This window comes from Mustela putorius, unplaced genomic scaffold (genome assembly GCF_011764305.1).
Source record: "Mustela putorius furo isolate JIRA1106 unplaced genomic scaffold, ASM1176430v1.1 tig00000174_pilon_pilon_pilon, whole genome shotgun sequence".
Taxonomy (NCBI): domain Eukaryota; kingdom Metazoa; phylum Chordata; class Mammalia; order Carnivora; family Mustelidae; genus Mustela; species Mustela putorius.
The window spans coordinates 11873313-11891378 of record NW_025421304.1 but is presented as its reverse complement, the minus strand read 5'-3'; the positions used below and the strand labels follow the sequence as shown (position 1 = coordinate 11891378).

The following is an 18066-nucleotide window of genomic DNA, read 5'->3' as shown; positions in this document are numbered from 1 at the left end:
ATCTACTTTCCAGCGTACTCCCACTACCGTTACTTCTAGCTTCTTTCTTACCAGCTGCCCACAGTCTGGAAGTGCAAGCAAACCTCTTTTGTATACATGGTGAATAGCTCTCGTAAGCCCTTCCTTCCCGTGCTCCACAATGAGGCTGGACTTGAAACAGACTACCTTCTTTGGGATGAGGTAGTTGGTGAAAGCCGTGTGAACCTCATGGGAGAGGCAGAGGGGAGACAGCAGCTGCCCACCGCACTCACTGAAGGAATTCTCCATAAATGCATCGCTCTCATCACTGCTAGAAAGCTCTTCCCACTCATCATCGGAGGGATCTGGGAAGAGTACAAATCACACGTCACTGGAGTGTCTAACACAGTCCTCATGGAAGCTGCCCTTTCAGTCCAGGGAAGAATGTCTGAACTTTGTAAATGGGTAACAAACCTTCCGTACAGCACATGTTGACGATAATTTCCAGAGCAGTCTGCTGGGCCGTCAACAATGCTATGGTCTCTCTCAGTTCCCTGTCGGTGGACTAAAGGGAAAAAAAAAAAAAATCAAACAACCAACTCTCTACGTTTGGGAAAAGATTTTCGCACGAATGTCCTTAGTTGGAGCCTATTAGATGATTTTTTTTTTTTTTTACCCCTGGAATAGAGCGCACGGGGCATGGGGCAGCCAGAAGAACAGTCATAACGTGCTAAAGTACAAGCAAGCATTAGGACTGCTCCTGCCCTGAGCAGATGGGCTGCCATCTATCTGCACGGTTATTCTCTAGGTGCTGCTTAGTTAGCTGGAGAGAAGAGAAAAATATTCAGGAATTCTAAACTGAATTCACCCTGAAACTTAATCTAATGTGTTAAGAAGTAGCTCAGCATGCTACGATTAAAACAAGAGCTCATTTCATAGACCAGGCACTTACACGCAATAAACCAGCTTTCAGATGCTTAGATGCTCCTTGGAAAACACTGCATTACCAAGAACTACTAACGAGCCCTTGTGTGACCAACAGGGCCTGGCTAAGGTGCAGACAGGCTTGCTTCCTGGGTTTCCCTGAAGCGGGTGAGAAAGCATCCTAAACACTTCAGGGCACCTGGGTGACTCAGTTGGTTAAGTGTCTGCCTTTGGGTTAGGTTATGATCTCAGGGTCCTGGGACTGAGCCCCCGCTCAGCAGGGAGCCTGCTTCTCCCTCTCCTCCCAGCTTGTGCTCTATCTCTAACAAATAAATAAAATCTTAAAAAAAAAAAAATATTCCCTCAAGACTGAAGAAAGAGAAAAACTTTCTCCTCTGGAAATAATTAACATGAAGTTATCAATTACCATACCTAAAATGGGCTGTATAAATTTACATGACCTTAATTCACAAGTTACCTATGAAAAGTGAAATAGCTACGGTGATACTGCAGAACAGTGCATAGGCTAAAAATACAATATATTTTATTGCCTGAATGTTTCCCCCTTTCAACAAGCTTCTAATTGTCTTTTAATGCCTGTACAATATGCCATTAAATGGATACACTATCATTTAATTTGGAATATTTCAGATTACTTGGATATCTCATTTCCTTAGATTTACTGGGTCAAAGGGTCACCTATAGAGCCTGTGACATGTTTCTATTTTCTTTTCCAGAATGTTCACACTGATTTATAATCCTCCAGCAACTTCTTGTGCAACAATTTGACTGCAATTTTGAACCATATTCAAAGTTACTATTAAAAAATAATAAATAGGAGGCATCGAGCTGGCTCAGTCAAAAAGCATGCAACTCTTGAGCACTAAGCCACCCAGGCGCCCCACAGGAATCTCTGTATTTGTATTCCTTTTATTGTTGGGGAGAACATATATAAAAATTATTCCTATCTGCTTCGTACGTGTATGGTATCCAAGTAAACGAACGTCTATTACAGTTGACTCAGAGCTAAATAGGACATGTTGCTGTGCTCCCATCCCCTTAGAGGAACCGTGAAGTTAAGTTCTACTTCTTTATAGAATTCTCCTGCTCAGAACCATTCTCTGCTTTTTACTGTCATCAAATGAACATAAAGAACCAGTCTCGACAAAATGTTATGACATCTGAGATTTGCTCCAAAATATGTGAAGTGGGGAAACAGACGAAATAGAACAGACTATGATTTGATCACTGAGAACCGGCGAAGCTGGGCAAGTAGAACTCTTCTACTTCTGCACCTGCTAAAATGACAGATTGGGTTGGTTTTCTTTACATATTTGTGTTATACTTTCTTACGTTAAATGATGCAGATCAAAGGTTTTGATTCCAAAGGCCTGCACTAGCCACCAGGCAGCGGGAAAGACCAGAGCTGTCCGGACAGTCCTTGTTCCGGACGCATATCAGCAGGACGCCCAGCACCCTACTGGCACTTAAACACTGGCTGACTGACCAGCATGTTAATCACCCGGTCTACCCAGTTAGGTTAACAGACTGTAAAAAGCAAGCTTTCCTTATGAGAAAACATTGCATTTTATAAGCACCAATGTTCTACTTTTAAATAATACGAACATGGGTGCCTGAGTGGCTCAGTGTGTTAAGCCTCTGCCTTTGGTTCAGGTCATGATCTCAGTGTCCTGGGATCGAGCCCCGCATCAAGCTCTCTGCTCAGAGGAGAGCCTGCTTCCCCCTCTCTCTCTGCCTGCCTCTCTGCCTACTTGTGATCTCTCTCCCTCTGTCAAATAAATAAAGTCTTGTAAAATAAATAAATAAATAAATAATACAAAGGAAAGTAAATGCCTGAATAATGGTTAATTTCCAGTACTTTTTACGCTGTGGCACTGAATCTTGATAGACGTGCATCTCAGTCCCCACCTTGCAGCTATAGGAGTCACCAGGAAGCAAGGCTGGAGAGGCGGAAGGATGCAAGAGCGCCGCTCTCCCGCCCCCAGACAAGGGATTTCACATACTTGAGTGCCCGGAGAGCCCCGCTGTATACTCCCTGCTCCCACTGATGGGGAGCCGGCGTGGTCAAACACGGTACCCGTGTTACTGGTCAGGCCGCTCTGTGCAATACCACAACTGTAGAGCCTCCAAGCCCTGAAGGGCATATCCTGACCTTCCCGGGGGGGGGGGGGGGAATGTCTGTCCCAGATCTGTAACCCCCTTTCCATGACAACTGCAGAGAAAATGCGGCTAGGGTTCCCTAGAAACACCCCTTTGGGAGGACACAGCACATGGCTCTGCCTCTATCTTGTTTTACTGATTGAAAATTCTACTCAGGCTACAGAACAAGGAGCAAACCTGGGGTTCAAATATGTGCCCGCCCACACCAAAAGCGGTGCTATGATTTTTTTTTTTTTTTTTTGGTGCTATGATTCTAAAGCAACTTTACGACTTGCAAGCAGCTCAAGGACTTAACAAGATGCTGTGAACGGAAGGGCGACCCACCCATGGGGGCTGGGAAAGTAGTTCTCCTGACAATACTTCGATTTCATTAAAATACCCCCAAGTCATGCTCTACAAGTCTCTGAGAATCCAGGAAAGTAGGATACTGTTCTATTTATTTTCAGGTATATTCCACTTAAAGAACTCTTATATTGGGCATAAACGTCTCAAAACCCAAAGACTCCGACTGAAGACAGCTCTGTTTCAGTTCACTCAACATGGATCAGGAGAGGCCACACCTTGAACCACAGAAAGCCTGAGGACAGAACTAGGGCTCCTCCCGCTCAGCCTCCGCCATCTTTCTTCAGAACTTGGCCATCAGCCACCGGGTTAACCCACCTCCCTGCCTCCAGGCCCCCTGACGACACTAACCTGCTTTCACCATGCTGTTCCCATCCCATTCTTTAAGACAGCTAGGTGCTCCGTCCAAAAAGCCTTCTCCGACAACCTCTTCCTCTCCTCTCCCATCAGGGACATCCATCCGGCATGCCTTGCTGTACAAACTACCCCCTCGGAAATCTGTGCGCAGCCCTATCCCTGCTCTTAGCACGAGCTCTGCCACGTGTCCTAACTATGTGTCTGTCCTCCCAAGTCGGAAAAGGTCCCTGGAAGCAAAAGAATGTCTCAGTCGTCTTTCTAGCATCAGTATTCGCACCGTGCCGGGCACGCAACAGGTGCACAGAAAATGCGTACCTGAGCAAAGAAAGCCAAGTCACTGTGCTCCCTGCCTTCCCAACAACATCTTCCTAAACCAGGGCTCCGCCTCTGCTGACAGGCTCCGCCGACCTGCTCCCTGCCCCAGTGTGATCACTCGTATTCCAGCAGGGTGTGCTGGCAAGCACGTGAAACCACGAGTTCTCCCAAGCACCCAGCCACCTCTGCTTACCAGTGGTGGGAGAATGCAGACTGAGCTTGCTATTTTGGTAAGGATAACTACGAAAACAAGAGACAAGAATGCAGGGCACATTCCAAAGCAAAAACTCCTTCGGTACGAAGACATTCTGGTGAAGAGGGTAACTGAAGGGGGGAGACACAGGAGTTGGGAAGAGGACTGCACGCTCCTAACAAAAGCTTAACTTGGGTCGCTCCCTTCTTGGAAATCCTCGGTATAGAAAAGTTTCATTCTATGGGACACCTGGGTGGCTCAGTGGGTTAAAGCCTCTGCCTTCAGCTCAGGTCATGATCCCAGGGTCCTGGGATTGAGCCCCGCATTGGGCTCTCTGCTCCGTGGAGAGCCTGCTTCCTCCCGTCTCTCTGCCTGCCTCTCTGCCTACTTGTCATCTCTATCAAATAAATAAATAAATAAAAATTAAAAAAAGAAAAGTTTCATTCTAGACAGATGTTTTCTCCCCCTTTGGGAGCAGATTTCTAACGCTGCAATGAGAGCCAATGGGGAAACATGACAGACTGCTACTAATATTCGCCTTATAGCTAACTGACCTGCGACAGCCTTCTACAGAGCTCAGGGTACCTATCAGAAGAAAGCGGCTGCATGAATCCAGGCTTGCGCACATCCAACGGACTTACTGGAAGCAAATCTGAAACGAAGGTTTTCCTTCTGACTTTCCTTTTGTGCGGGATCTCTTCCATTTCATCATCTTCTATCAGAGCATCACGGCTGGCGCTCTCCAGCACGTCCTCTGTCTCTGCAGCGGCTTCTAACCTCTGCTTTTCGGCCTCCTGCATTCGAATTACTGTCTCGCCAGCATCCAGGTCCAGAACGTCAGACAAGACCTTCAGTATGGCATTTATGATTTCTGCCTGACTCTTGGATGGAATAATGTCCTTTAGGTTCCAAATGGTACCTGGGGGGAAAATGCGTTTAAGGACAAAGGACTCGCCTGTGAAAGCTCTTATTAAATAGTCTCCACAAAGGCGCCTGGGTGGCTCAGTGGGTTAAAGCCTCTGCCTTCGGCTCAGGTCATGATGTCAGGGTTCTGGGATCGAGCCCCACGTCGGGCTCTCTGCTCAGCAGGGAGCCTGCTTCCCTTCCTCTCTCTATGCCTGCCTCTCTGCCTACTTGTGATCTCTGTCAAGTAAATAAAAAACCTTAAAAAAAAAAAAAAAAAGAAAAAGAAAAATAAATAGTCTCCACAAGACTGGTTCTTTTAAGCTCAGGTGTAATTAAAAACAAAAAAACAAACAAAAAAAAACCTCAAACGCGCTGCCTGTGTTTTTTTATTAAATGTAAAAAAAAAAAAAACTTTGCACAGAGGCAGTGACGGCTCCCTACAGTCTGGCATGATCCTCTCTCTTCCTTGGCACACGAGCCTCTCTTGGACACGCCGCACAGCAACAGACCCAGAGAACACCGATCAAGTTTCACTTGAAATGACAAATGAAGCTGCCTCCCTCTTTTTCATCTTAGCCTGAGATGCCTTCCTAGGCAGCTTCTTCTATTCCAAGAGAGGAATGAGATGCACTAAAATTCCAAGGTTTCATGGACAAACCAGACAGCAAGTTCTTGGTTTTTTGCTTATCAAAAAAGAACAGGGGGGGTGCCTGGGTGGCTCAGTGTGTTAAGACTCTGCCTTCGTCTCAGGTCCTGGGATCAAGCCCCACATCAAGCTCTCTGCTCAGCGGGCAGCCTGCTTACCCCTCTCTCTCTGCCTGCCTCTCTGCCTACTTGTGCTCTCTGTCAAATGAATGAATAAAAATCTTTAATTAAAAAAAAAAAAAAAAAAACAGGAGCTACCATTAAGTAGGCAGACAGACTAACTGAAAAAAAAAAAAACCTAGAAAATAATAGTAATAATGACATATATTATATACAATATATAATATATAATAATAATAAATAAGTAATAAATAAAATTAATAAGAATAAAATAAAAATATAAAATAATATAAATAAATAAATAAATAAAAATAAATAGTTAAAAAATAATAATAATAAAAAACAAGTTACTGCTCAAATCCAAATACATCCTGGATATGGACCCAAAAGATTTGAAAGCAGGGACTCAAACAGATACATTGCCCACCCATATTCACAGCAGTATTACTCAACAACCACCAGCCCAAGTGCCCATCTCCTGATGAATGGTTAAATAAAATATATACAGATAGTGGAATGTTATTCAGCCTTAAAAAGGGAGCAAATTCTGACACACACTACAACATGGAAGAACTCTGAGGACATTATATCAAATGAAGTAGTCATAGTTGGTACAGAATGCAACTCTTGATCTCAAGGTCACGAGCTCAAGCCCCACAGTGGATGCAGAGCTTACTTTAAAAAAAAAAAAATAATAAAGATGAGCAGCGCCTGGGTGGCTCAGAGGGTTAAAGCCTCTTGCCTTCGGCTCAGGTCATGATCCTGAGGTCCAGGAATCGAGTCCCGCATCGGGCTCTCTGCTCCACGGGGAGCCTGCTTCCTCCTCTCTCTCTCTGCCTGCCTCTGCCTACTTATGTGATCTCTGTCAAATAAATAAATAAAATCTTAAAAAAAAAAAAGATTAAAAAAAAAATAATAAAATAAATGAAATTAGCCAGCCACAAAAAGAAAAACACTGCATAATTCCACTTCTATGAGGCACCTAAAAATTCAGATTCACAGAGACAGAAAGTAGGATGATGGCTGCTGGGGGTGGGAGGGCAGGAAAATAGGAAGTTGTTCAATGTGCACAGAGTTTCACTTTTGCAGATGAAGAGTCCTGGAGACTGGCTGCACAACAGTGTGAATGTGCACTCAACAATGGTCCAGATGGTAAAGTCTATGTTACATATATTTCACTACTTTAAAAAACAACACCTCTCAGGATAAAATTACCGCTGCAAGGGCAAGACAAAGATACATACAGAAGATATATAAACTACCCACTTAACAGATCACCAGATTATTTCTTATCTCTACACTTAGAAATCCCAAGGGAAAAGCAGCTGGGAGTGAAGAATCTATAGAAAAGTGAGTGGTCATGTCCTAGATGACCACAGACTATCTCTGAACTCTCTGGTTCAAAACAGGAGAGGAGCCTGACAATAGCACTTTTTCATACAAGGATGTAGCTTGTTAAATTGAGAAGAAACCTAAGGCTCCGCAACTATCATAACCTCTTTCATTTATTTATTTATTTATTTATCTGACAGAGAGAGTCACAGCAGGAGTGACACAAGCAGTGGGAGTGAGAGATGGAGAAGCAGACTTCCCGCTGAGCAGGAAGCCCAATGCAGGGCTTGATCCCAGGACCTGGGATCATGACCTGAGCCAAAGGCAGACACTTAACGACTGAGCCAGCAAGGCGCCCCATAACTTTTTTTTTTTTTTTAAGATTTTATTTATTTATTTGACAGAGAGAGAGATCACAAGTAGGCAGAGAGGCAAGCAGAGAGGGGGAAGCAGGCTCCCTGCCCAACAGAGAGCCCGATGAAGGGCTCGACCTTAGGACCCTGAGATCATGACCTGAGCCAAAGGCAGATGGTTAACCCACTGAGCCACCCAGGCGCCCCCCAACACCTCTTGAATTAGGGATCGCCACTTAAGTATTACTATTTTCAGAACAGACATAAATAAGCACAGGAGGTCACTATGTGGTGAAAATGAATGACGAAAGACTGAATTTTGGCTTCCATCTCAACCCATTACAAATGACTAATGAAGCACATTGTCGCCTATGGCTAAATTTTACCTGCCACCAACGTCTTTAATAGAATGTACTCCATAGAACTGACAGGAGAAAGCATTGCTGACTCCAGTACATGCAATCCTGGGTCACTGAAAGATTTCAGCAGCTCTGGGTTATCTTCGGTCACTGTCTGCAAACAATATGCTATAAAGATAAAAATTAAGTAAAAACACAAACGAATTCTGCTAGGATAATTTACACCAATCTAACTCATCAGAAAACATTTGCATCTTTTTTCAATTTCGTAATTAAATTCAATTTAGTTAACATATACTGTATTATCAGTTTTAGCAGTAAAATTCAGTGATTCAGCAGTTACATACAATATACCCAACCCAGTGCTTATTCCATCAAGTGCCCCCCTCAATGTCCATCACCCAATGACCCCATCCTCCCACCCGCCTCCCCTCCAGCAAACCCTCAGTTTGTTCCCCCGAATAATGGCGTGCTTCCCTCTTTTCTTTTTTTCTTATTTTCTATTTCCTTCTCTTCTATGTTCATCCTTTTCGTTTCTTTAAATTCCACATGTAAGTGAAATCATATGGTATCGGTCTTCCTCTGACTGACTTATTTCACTTAGTATTATCCTCTCCAGTTCCATCTAACATCGGAATCTTTATAACTTCTTCAAACACAGATGGCTTTAGTAAAGTAATTATACTTCAAGGATGGTAGATGCAAATGGGGCTTCTCAAATGGTCAGTGCAATGAAAGATTTTTTTTTCATCTTCTTTTTAATTCTTAATTCTTTACAAAATACACTTTTACAAAATACAATTTAAAAGGCTCTTAAATATTTTGACAATGTAGAATTACTATGATCATTTATTAAGATTTTTCCTCAATTTCTGTACATACCGGGGACCAGTAGCAAACAGCCTGCAGGAGAGACATCACTTTTAGCGTCCTGTTATTGAGAGCAAGCCCTGGGCTTGGGAATATTCTGGCTTCCTTTAAATTCAGCATGACCTTGGGGTGCCTGGGTGGCTCAGTGGGTTAAAGCCTCTGCCTCTGACTCAGGTCATGATTCCAGGGTCCTGGGATCGGGGCCCCCTTCAGGCTCTCTGCTCGGAAGGGAGCCTGCTTTCCCCCTCTCTCTCTGCCTGCCTCTCTGCCTACTTGTGACCTCTCTCTTTGTCAAATAAATAAATAAAATATTTAAAAAAAAAAAAAAGAAAAAAGAAAAAAATAAATTCAGCATGACCTTAAAAGCTAGGGCTATTTCTGGTGAAACAATATTTAAGGGGAAAAAAAGTGTTTTATATAAAAATATGAGTAAATTGGGGAACCTGGGTGGCTCAGTGGGTTGAGGCCTCTGCCTTTGGCTTGGGTCATGATCCCAGGGTCCTGGGATCAGGCCCCCCCATCGGGCTCTCTGCTCAGCAGGGAGCCTGCTTCCCACTCTCTCTGTCTGCCTCTCTGCATATTTATGATCTCTGTCGGTCAAATAAATAAAAATCTTAAAAAAAAATGAGTAAATTAAGAGATGGCTATCATATTACAAGACATCTGACCCCTTTAGTGCTTAACTCCTCCCTTGTGTTAAACAAGAGAATGGATTACAAAGAGCAAATCAGAAATAATTAAATCAAAGTATCAGAACAGTTGGGATTGCCTGACAGGTTTGACAGAAGAACCTCTGAAGCACAGAAGAGGAAGCAAACCCAAATGTGTTTTTCTTAGTGCATTCCAAACAAATCCATTTCTTTCCAGGTCTCAAAATTTCACAGTCAATCACGCCCATAAAAATTAGTCAAAATATATGCTACTGCTGGGATCTAGTTTGATTCCCCAAATACATTTGTATAAAAATCTACATATACGCGTATATCCAAATGTAATTTTTTCATTAAGAGACTAATTAAATTCACTTTAGCAAAAAGCCAAGAGAAACTGTGGTTGCTACCATAAAGTCAATACAAGATCAAAGAAAACCACGTTAATACACAGGATGGAATCTCAGAAGTTCACTTTACTGTATGTAAACCCTACTTGATTTTCAAATGAAAGTAATTTGAAATTCGTTTAAAAAGTCATGAATCTAGGGGTGCTTGGGTGGCTCAATGGGTTAAAGCCCCTGCCTTCGGCTCAGGTCATGATCTCAGGGTCTTGGGATCAAGCCCCACATTGGGCTTTCTGCTCAACAGGGAGCCTGCATCCTCCTCTCTCTCTCTCTCTGCCTGCCTCTCTGCCTACTGGTGATCTCTGTCAAATAAATAAATAATCTTTTAAAAATTAAAAAATTAAAAAAACGATGAATCTAGCTAAATGCAGAAGGAAAACATTATTATATAATGCAAAATTACTTTTATTCTGATCCTTTTTTTATAGTTTATTAGAGAACAAAAATTAAAAATAACTAAATCTACAAGACTAAAGATATAAAAATAGAAGTGAAGTTTTTCTTTTAAAAGCTGTTAACTAACTTTTGTGAATTTCCCTAATTGTGAGGAAAAGCTGTCCTCTGAGATTAAAGGCCACCTGCCAATTTCCTAGTTCAGCTGTTTTTAAAATCCACATTTACTCATAAATCACCCTTCTGCCAAAGATTCCATTTTAAAAAACTGATTTTTTAATTTTCCCCAGAAGTATTTATTTCACTGTTTTTTTCTATTCTCTTTAAAGTATCCATTAGAGCCCTGAGAAGCATCAGGAAGGGGAATACATTCAATCCATGCCAGGAGAAATGCACAGTTAAATAAAAGGACAGCTTGATGCCTGGTCATTATAATGGGTAGAAAAGAAATGCTTTTCATCAATTATTTCTCCACTCCCCAGAGTTCAGTTGGGCCACCCACCCTCCAGTCTGTCTCTCCAAATGGACAAGGGCTCCCCACTATGGCTCTCTAACCACACAGAGAGAACATGAGGGAGTCGAGGCAGCTGAAGCTGCTGGGCTCTGCTTTCCCTTTCCCACAGAAAGGAAGCAGGCCTTACATGAAATTCCAGTCCCTTATTTTCCTCTCTCAAAAAAAGCACAGGTTATCAGTTTTCTGCTGGGAGTATGAGATAGTGGTACCAGACATTTACATAAGTCTAGATTCCAATTAACTTTGGCTCAGAGGCTTGGTAGTTGTGGGTTACTGTTTCTCAGCAAAGGGGAGATAAAAGCTTCAAGAATTAATAAAGTGTTCTAAGAATGGTAATATACTAGAAACCACACCTGCTCACATAATTACCTTTCTCCCTTTCAGAGTGAAGAGCAGGAAAATTGTATGAGTAAGTAAAGTATTAATCACAGATTTCAAGAGATTCAGAACAAATACAACTGAGTTACACATTTATATATAAAATGAGAAAAAAAAATCACTCCTATAGAGTAAACATGCTATGTTGGAATAAATCAGGCCACACATACTTAATAAATCATCACTTTTTCTTCACTTACCTACTGAAATAGCCAGGTCAACATTGGTGGGAAACCTACTTAAAAACTTTAATACAATCTCCAAACACCCTTCTTTGTTGAATATAGATACTGCTCTACTACTGCATTCACTAAATGGAGGGGGGAAAAAAAAAGTTTTACTATTCACATTTTAACATTAAGAAATCAACCACAGAAATTCATGAAAAGATAAATTAGGCTTTATTAAAAAAAAAAAAACCCAAGAATTGAAGTCAAACACCCACCATTTTTACAGATGAAGAAACTAATGCCCATTTTATTTACTGTACATAAACAAAACTGACTATCTGTATTTTTACTTCTATCACAGTAGGACACTGTAGCCAATCTCTTTACCTGCACGCCAGTTTCCTTATCCGAGGCTGGAGCCGGGAGAGATCTTAGAAATAATTTACTTCTATTCCTCATCTTATACATAAGGACCCCTAGGCCCCAAAAGGTGAAGTGATCTATCCAAAGATTGCACACTTTGGGGCACCTGGGTGGCTCAATTGGTTAGAGCCTCTGCCTTCGGCTCAGGTCATGATCCCAGCGTCCTGGGATAGAGCCCAGCATTGGGCTCTCTGCTCAGCAGGGAGCCTGCTTCCCTTCCTCTCTCTCTCTGCCTGCCTCTCTGCCTACTTGTCATCTCTGTCAAATAAATAAATAAAATCTTTTTAAAATAAATAAATAACAAAGATCGCACATTTTGTTAGGGGTGGTTCCTTGGGTCCAGCCTACTATTCCTTCCACTACATAATATAAGTTAAAGTAAGGATAAAGGCCTCTATACTTATACAAAAGGCACTAATTTCAAAGAAAACAAAACTAATTTTATTTATTTCATCTAGACTGCTATTATAATTTCAACAAGCAGAATCTGCAGTCAACAAAAGAGAAATTACATGATACATTCGAATGTATGCTACCTTTTAATAAAAAAGGTCAGAATTAATGTTAAGAATGTTCTTAATAAACATACACACTAAATACAGGGTAAACAGAGCTGATTCCAACAATCTGATCCCTGTTTCCAGAGAAGAGTACTCCTCCACGCTTATCACACATAGGTGATAAATGAGAGCGGACCAGAGTATTAAACAGATTTGACTCAATTATGGAACTCAATCCTGTTATCTAAAGATAAACTGTTTTCTGCCCTGCCTGCCTGCCTGTCTACCTATCCAGTTACCACAACACCACTATGAGCCTGCCCACAAGAGTCAGGTATAGTAAAGTCAGGTATAGTCAGCAAGATAAGGCATACATGTGTTAAAGTAATTGCAGATGTGTATATGTGTATGCAACTTAAATATATACAACTTAAAACACGAAGTATAAAACAGAAAAGGGAAGAGATAGGGCAACTGGAAATGATATAGATAGGGCTCACAGGCATTCAGTAAAGAGAGTACGGAGAGTACTTTTCAGGTCCTTTTCAAAGAAAGGAAGGAGGGCTAATGCTCCCACGAAGCATTGACAGTAGCGATTCACACCAAGGAGAACAGAGACTACAGTTTAACAGAAAATGCCTGAGCCGTGTTTGCAAAGGAGGCCGTGTTTGCATAGATTCTTACCATATATTCCATAGCACATTCATGGCCTCATTGGCTATGTTCTCAATAGAATTTCTGTTCTGATCTTTTTTTTCTTGTGGAGACATCTCATTTGAATCCAGGCCAGCGCTACACTGTAACCAAATATCATGATTAGTACTCTGGTTCAAAAGAATAATTAAACAAAAAGGCTAATGATAGTGAAGAATCGCAAAAACTAAACATCAGAAATTATAGTGCTTAACGAGCTCATCAAATTCTCATAAGCAGTACCCTTCCCACAATCCTGCTCCCTTCTGGCAAGAAATACAGGCAAGGAAAGATCACAAGTCATTGTACAAACTGGATACAAAGCACTTAACATTTTAAAATGTAAAATCAATACAAAGTATTTCATCTCATGCAATAAAGAGAGTAAATCAGGCACAGAAAGGTAACACACAATAAGCCCGCTGCCCATACAGTGCCTTCTATGTGCAAGGCACCACTCTAAGCACTGTCCATTAAGTCACTGAATCCTGACCACACACCAGTGAAGCCGATCAGTTACTACAAAGAGGAAACTGAGCTACCAGGAGACTGCTGAAGCTTTAGTTAGTACAAGACAGAGCTGGGATTCAGACCCAGGTATGCTGGCTGCCCAGCTGGTGCCTGTTACCACTGTGGTCCTGCCCCCTCTAGCATAATACAGGGCTTGCTCTAAAGCAGGGCTTCTCGATCCCAGCACCACTGACACTTTGGATTGGCTGATTCTTTGTTGTGGGGACTGACATGTGCATTGCAGGATGTGTAGCAGCACTATGGTCTTCCACCCACTGCACACCAGTAGCAACACCTACCCTCAAATCAAAAACGTCTCCAGACCCTGCCCAATGTGCCCTGTGGGGCAAATCCCCACCAGTTCAGAACCAACGCTCTAAACAGAGTAAAACTGATGCCACTCAACAAAACTGGATATTCTTTATATAAAGACCCAAGTAAAAATTATCCATCAAGGGGCCCCAGGGTGGCTCAGTTGGTTGGACATCTGCCTTAGACTCAGGTCAGACCTGGGATTGAGTCCCACATTGGGTTCACTGCTCAGCGGAAAGCCTGCTTCTCCCTCTTCCTCTGCCACTCCCCATCCTTGTGCTCTCCACTCTCTATCAAATAAATAAATAAAATCTTAAAAAAAAAATCATTCACCAATACAGAAGAGTGGACCAGAAGAACCTTAGAGAGGGGGCCTCTTCTATGTTTTTTTTTTAAGATTTTATTTATTTATTTGACAGAGAGAAAGAGAGATCACAAGTAGGCAGAGAGTCAGGCGGAGGGGGAGGAGGAGGCAGGTTCCCTGCTGAGCAGAGAGCCCAATGTGAGGCTCGATCCCAGGACCCTGAGACCATGACCTGACCCGAAGGCAGAGGCCTAACCACTGAGCCACTCAGGCGCTCCTATTTATTTTACTTTATTTTTTTAATGTAGTAGCCCACACCGGGTGCAGAGCCCAGCGTGGAGCCCAATGTGGGGCTTGAACTTATGACTCTGAGATCAAGATTCAGTCACTTAACTGAATCCCCCAGGTACCCTGAGAAAGAGCTGCTTAATACCTAAACTTAACACCTGAACTATCATGCAATAAAGTTCGCATGATACTAAATTGGAAAATGTAATCTTTGTAGCAAATCATGCCTCAGCTTTCTCAGCTGTAAAACAGGAAAACCACCTTCCAAAATGGCCTGCTGCAAGGACTGAATAATACATAAAACACCACCTGACACAAAAATAAACATTCCCTAAAGACTAATTATTTTTATTTATAAAACTTAAGGTCTAGAGAAACAGCCTATAGTTTTAGGAAGGTCTTTTCCAAACAGCATATAAATAAAGAGAGTAGGGACAACTTAATACAGATTGGTATCAATGATGAGAAATCAATGTTTCTAGGAAAAGAAACAAAATTGCCATAGAATGTTTTGAGAGAAAACAAAGTAACTAATACCAAAGTGCTAAAAACAAAACAAACAAACAACAACAACCAAAAAAAAAAAACCATCAACACTAAGAGTGTATACAAAAAGCTACAGTTAAAAGCTATCATGTAGATATTTTAACCAGCACATACCTCTTTCAGCAGTGCAACCAGAGGAGTCATGATATCCTTAGTCACCATGTCATCACAAACTTCAAAACCTCCACAAGCACTTAGGTTTCTACACACAAAGTTTAAAATGTTTTACTTTCTCTGAGCACATGTCACAAAACCCTTTTAAGCTCTCAAATTTAATCTCTACCCACATTTAACTTTCCCAGATGAAGGTGCTCATGATTTCTGCAAGATGCTGCAGAACCAATCCCCCAGATTCCCATCTGTTCTGATCCTTGTTCCACGTAACAACTTAAGGCACTGAGGACATGGATCAGAAGATGTCCCCACAAACTTCCAGGTGCTCCCAGGACGTGCAAGCCTCAGAGAAAGGGTAGGGCTTCCCACACGCAGTTTCCTCCAGCATGTGGCTAAACCCCATCCCTCCCTTAGGGTTTTCTTCTGTGAGCCCCCAGTTACATCCTTTCATAGCACCCTCTGTAATTACCACTGGTTGTAATTATACACTTGTGTGATTAATTTGCTTAATGCCCATCTCCCTCAGTACTGCAAGATCCATTAAGGACAGAAATTATGTCTGTCTTATTCACTAACGTGTCCACAGCCTACCTAACCCATTGCCTGATGCTAGGAGGCACACAAAACACACTTGCTAAGTCAGTGAATGAAACATAATGTAACAGAGCGGCAAGAACTGCAAATAGTAACTTCTACTCTTGCCCCCTCTACAGTCCATTCTCTGTACAGCCACCAGAGTAGCCTTTTTAAAAGGTAAAATTAGATCAGGCCACTCCAGCTCACAAATAGGCCCTTTAGCCCTACTCCACAGTCTCTATCCATCACTCCAACCTCATCTCCTATGATACCCACCCCCCCATTCTGTTCAACCACACTCCAACCTCATCTCCTATGATACCCACCCCCCCCATTCTGTTCAACCACACTAACCTTTAAAAAAAAAAAAAAGATTTTATTTATTCATTTGTCAGAGAAAGAGCATGCAGGGGACAGATCAAGCAGGGGGAGCAGCAGGCAGAGAGAGAAGCAGCCTCCCTGCTGAGCAAGGAGCCCGATGCAGGACTTGATCTCAGGATGCTGGGATCATGACCTGAGCTGAAGGCAGATGCTCAGCCAATTGAGACACCCAGGCATCCCAACCTTTTTGTTCTTTAACCATGCCAAGTCCTTTGCTGCCTCAATGCTTTGCTGTTCCCTCTGCGGGGAATGCTCTTTCCCTGGATTTTCATGCCTGGCTCTGATGTATCAGGTAAGTGTCATCTACAGATCTGAATTTAAAGTAACTTCCCGCCTCCAGCTCATCATCCTCCTGGTACTCTCCAAAGTACTTCTCACTATCTACTATTACCCGTTTTACCAGTTTCCTAGTCTCCTGTCTCCTCATCAGCATGGGTTCTCTGGGGGCAGGGACCTGGGCAGGGGCGGGGACCTGGGCGCTCTTGCTCAACGCTGTCTGCTCAAACCCCCTACACCTAGAACACCTGCCACACGCCCTGGAAGAGCTCACGGAACCTCGAGACTTTGGAGGGTTCTTGGAGAGTGAGGTAACTATGTTAGGCCTTGCGGGCAGGCTCCCTGACAGATGGCTGCTGCTGCTCAAGCAGCCAGCCGGACAGATGGAATGTGTGTGGCCCGGGCGGGGTGGGCTCCCCTGAAGTCTGCAGCCTGAGTTCACAAGCCCCGCTCTGCAAATGGGAGACCCTGGGCAGTCGTGGGTGTCCCGAGCTGCCGCAGGCAAGTGCACGGTGCTAAGCGCCGGTCCGTGGCACACACGCGCGCTGGCTGGCCCGCCGCGGCCCCCTCTCCCGGCTCACCTCAGCGCGCCGGCCGCGGTCTCCCTCACCGCCAGGCTGGGGTCGAGCAGCAGCGGCCCGAGGCGGCGCACGGCATCCCGACGTGCCAGGCCCGGCAGCGCCGGCCGCTGCTGCACCAGCCGGGCCAGCCCCGCGCAGGCGCACTCGCGCACCTCCGCGCTCGGGTGCTGAAGCTGCGGGAAGGGAACAAGTGTCAGAGGCGGCGCAGAGCGCAGGCGCGGTGACCACGGCAGGGGTGAGCCGAGCGGACCCGGGGCTCCGCGTGAGCCCCGCCCCCTCGCGGCCTCCGCGAGCCCCCGCCTCACCTTTTCTAGCAGCTCCGCCGCCGGCCCGTCGTCCTCCACTCCCTCGGTCCCGTTCGCCGCCGCTACCGCTTCGGCCTGACAGTCGCCCGTAGGGGAGAACTGAGGTCGTTTGAAGCGCTTCGTCCGGCTCTTGCCCATGGCGGTGTGCGCTGCGGGGGAAAGACCGAGAGAGGAAGGCAAGAGCAGGACGCTGGATGCTGCTGAGCTGGTGGCAAGGTCCTGTGACCGATGGGGTCTTGGGGCCAGTGCTCAGCCGGGCCCGCTGACGGCCCGAGCCCACATGGGGAAGCAGTGCGCAGGCGCGCCGCGTGTCGGCGGGGAGGAGGTGCTGGCGCGGGGACTGCGCAGGCGCAATGGAGGATGGGCGGAGCCAGACCTGGACGAGGGGTGGACTCCTGCTTCCGCCGGGAAGGAAGCGGCTGGACAGAAAACGGGACTCCCGCCAGCTGCTTTGAGCGCGTGTCTCACCAGCCAGTGACGTTTATTGTCACTGAACCTTCCCAAACCTTTATTTCCATAGTAATCAAAGGCGACTAAAGATACCTAACTTGCGAGGTTATTGTGAAGCTTACCTAAAATTGTGGAAGGCGCTTAACACCAAATCTGACGTATTTAATTTATAGGTGCTAAAAATTATTAACCACGAGTGTGTGTGTGTGTGTGTGTGTGTGTGTGTGTGTGTGTCTCCCCAGGACCTAGCACAACTGCTGTCATAGAAGCCCAGTTAATGTTTTAGAATGAATGCACATATATTTATTTTTATTTTATTTTTTAAGATTTTATTTATTTGAGAGAGAATGAATGAGAGAGAGCATGAGAGAGGAGGTCAGAGGGAGAAGCGGACTCCCCAAAAGCTAGGAGCCCCATGCGAGACTCGATCCTGGAAGTCC

The 18066-nt window shown here is 44.1% G+C and overlaps 1 protein-coding gene across 4 annotated transcripts in view; it reads right to left on the bottom strand.

The window, feature by feature from the left end:
• Nucleotides 1-17507, bottom strand: part of HEATR3 (HEAT repeat containing 3) — a 77676-nt gene extending 60169 nt beyond the window's left edge. For 3 of the 4 annotated variants that reach the window (XM_004744138.3, XM_004744139.3, XM_004744140.3), the window contains exons 1-9: nucleotides 17177-17507; nucleotides 16872-17044; nucleotides 15058-15145; nucleotides 12975-13087; nucleotides 11398-11507; nucleotides 8013-8153; nucleotides 4912-5189; nucleotides 433-523; nucleotides 166-323 (exon numbers count right to left, since the gene is read on the bottom strand). In XM_004744138.3, coding sequence (XP_004744195.1) covers nucleotides 166-323; nucleotides 433-523; nucleotides 4912-5189; nucleotides 8013-8153; nucleotides 11398-11507; nucleotides 12975-13087; nucleotides 15058-15145; nucleotides 16872-17044; nucleotides 17177-17314 — 1290 coding nt within the window. In that variant the 5' untranslated portion in view covers nucleotides 17315-17507. The remainder of the gene's footprint in view (nucleotides 1-165; nucleotides 324-432; nucleotides 524-4911; nucleotides 5190-8012; nucleotides 8154-11397; nucleotides 11508-12974; nucleotides 13088-15057; nucleotides 15146-16871; nucleotides 17045-17176) is intronic. The other variant, XM_004744137.3, reaches the window with a different exon arrangement.
• Nucleotides 17508-18066: the final 559 nt, after the last annotated feature.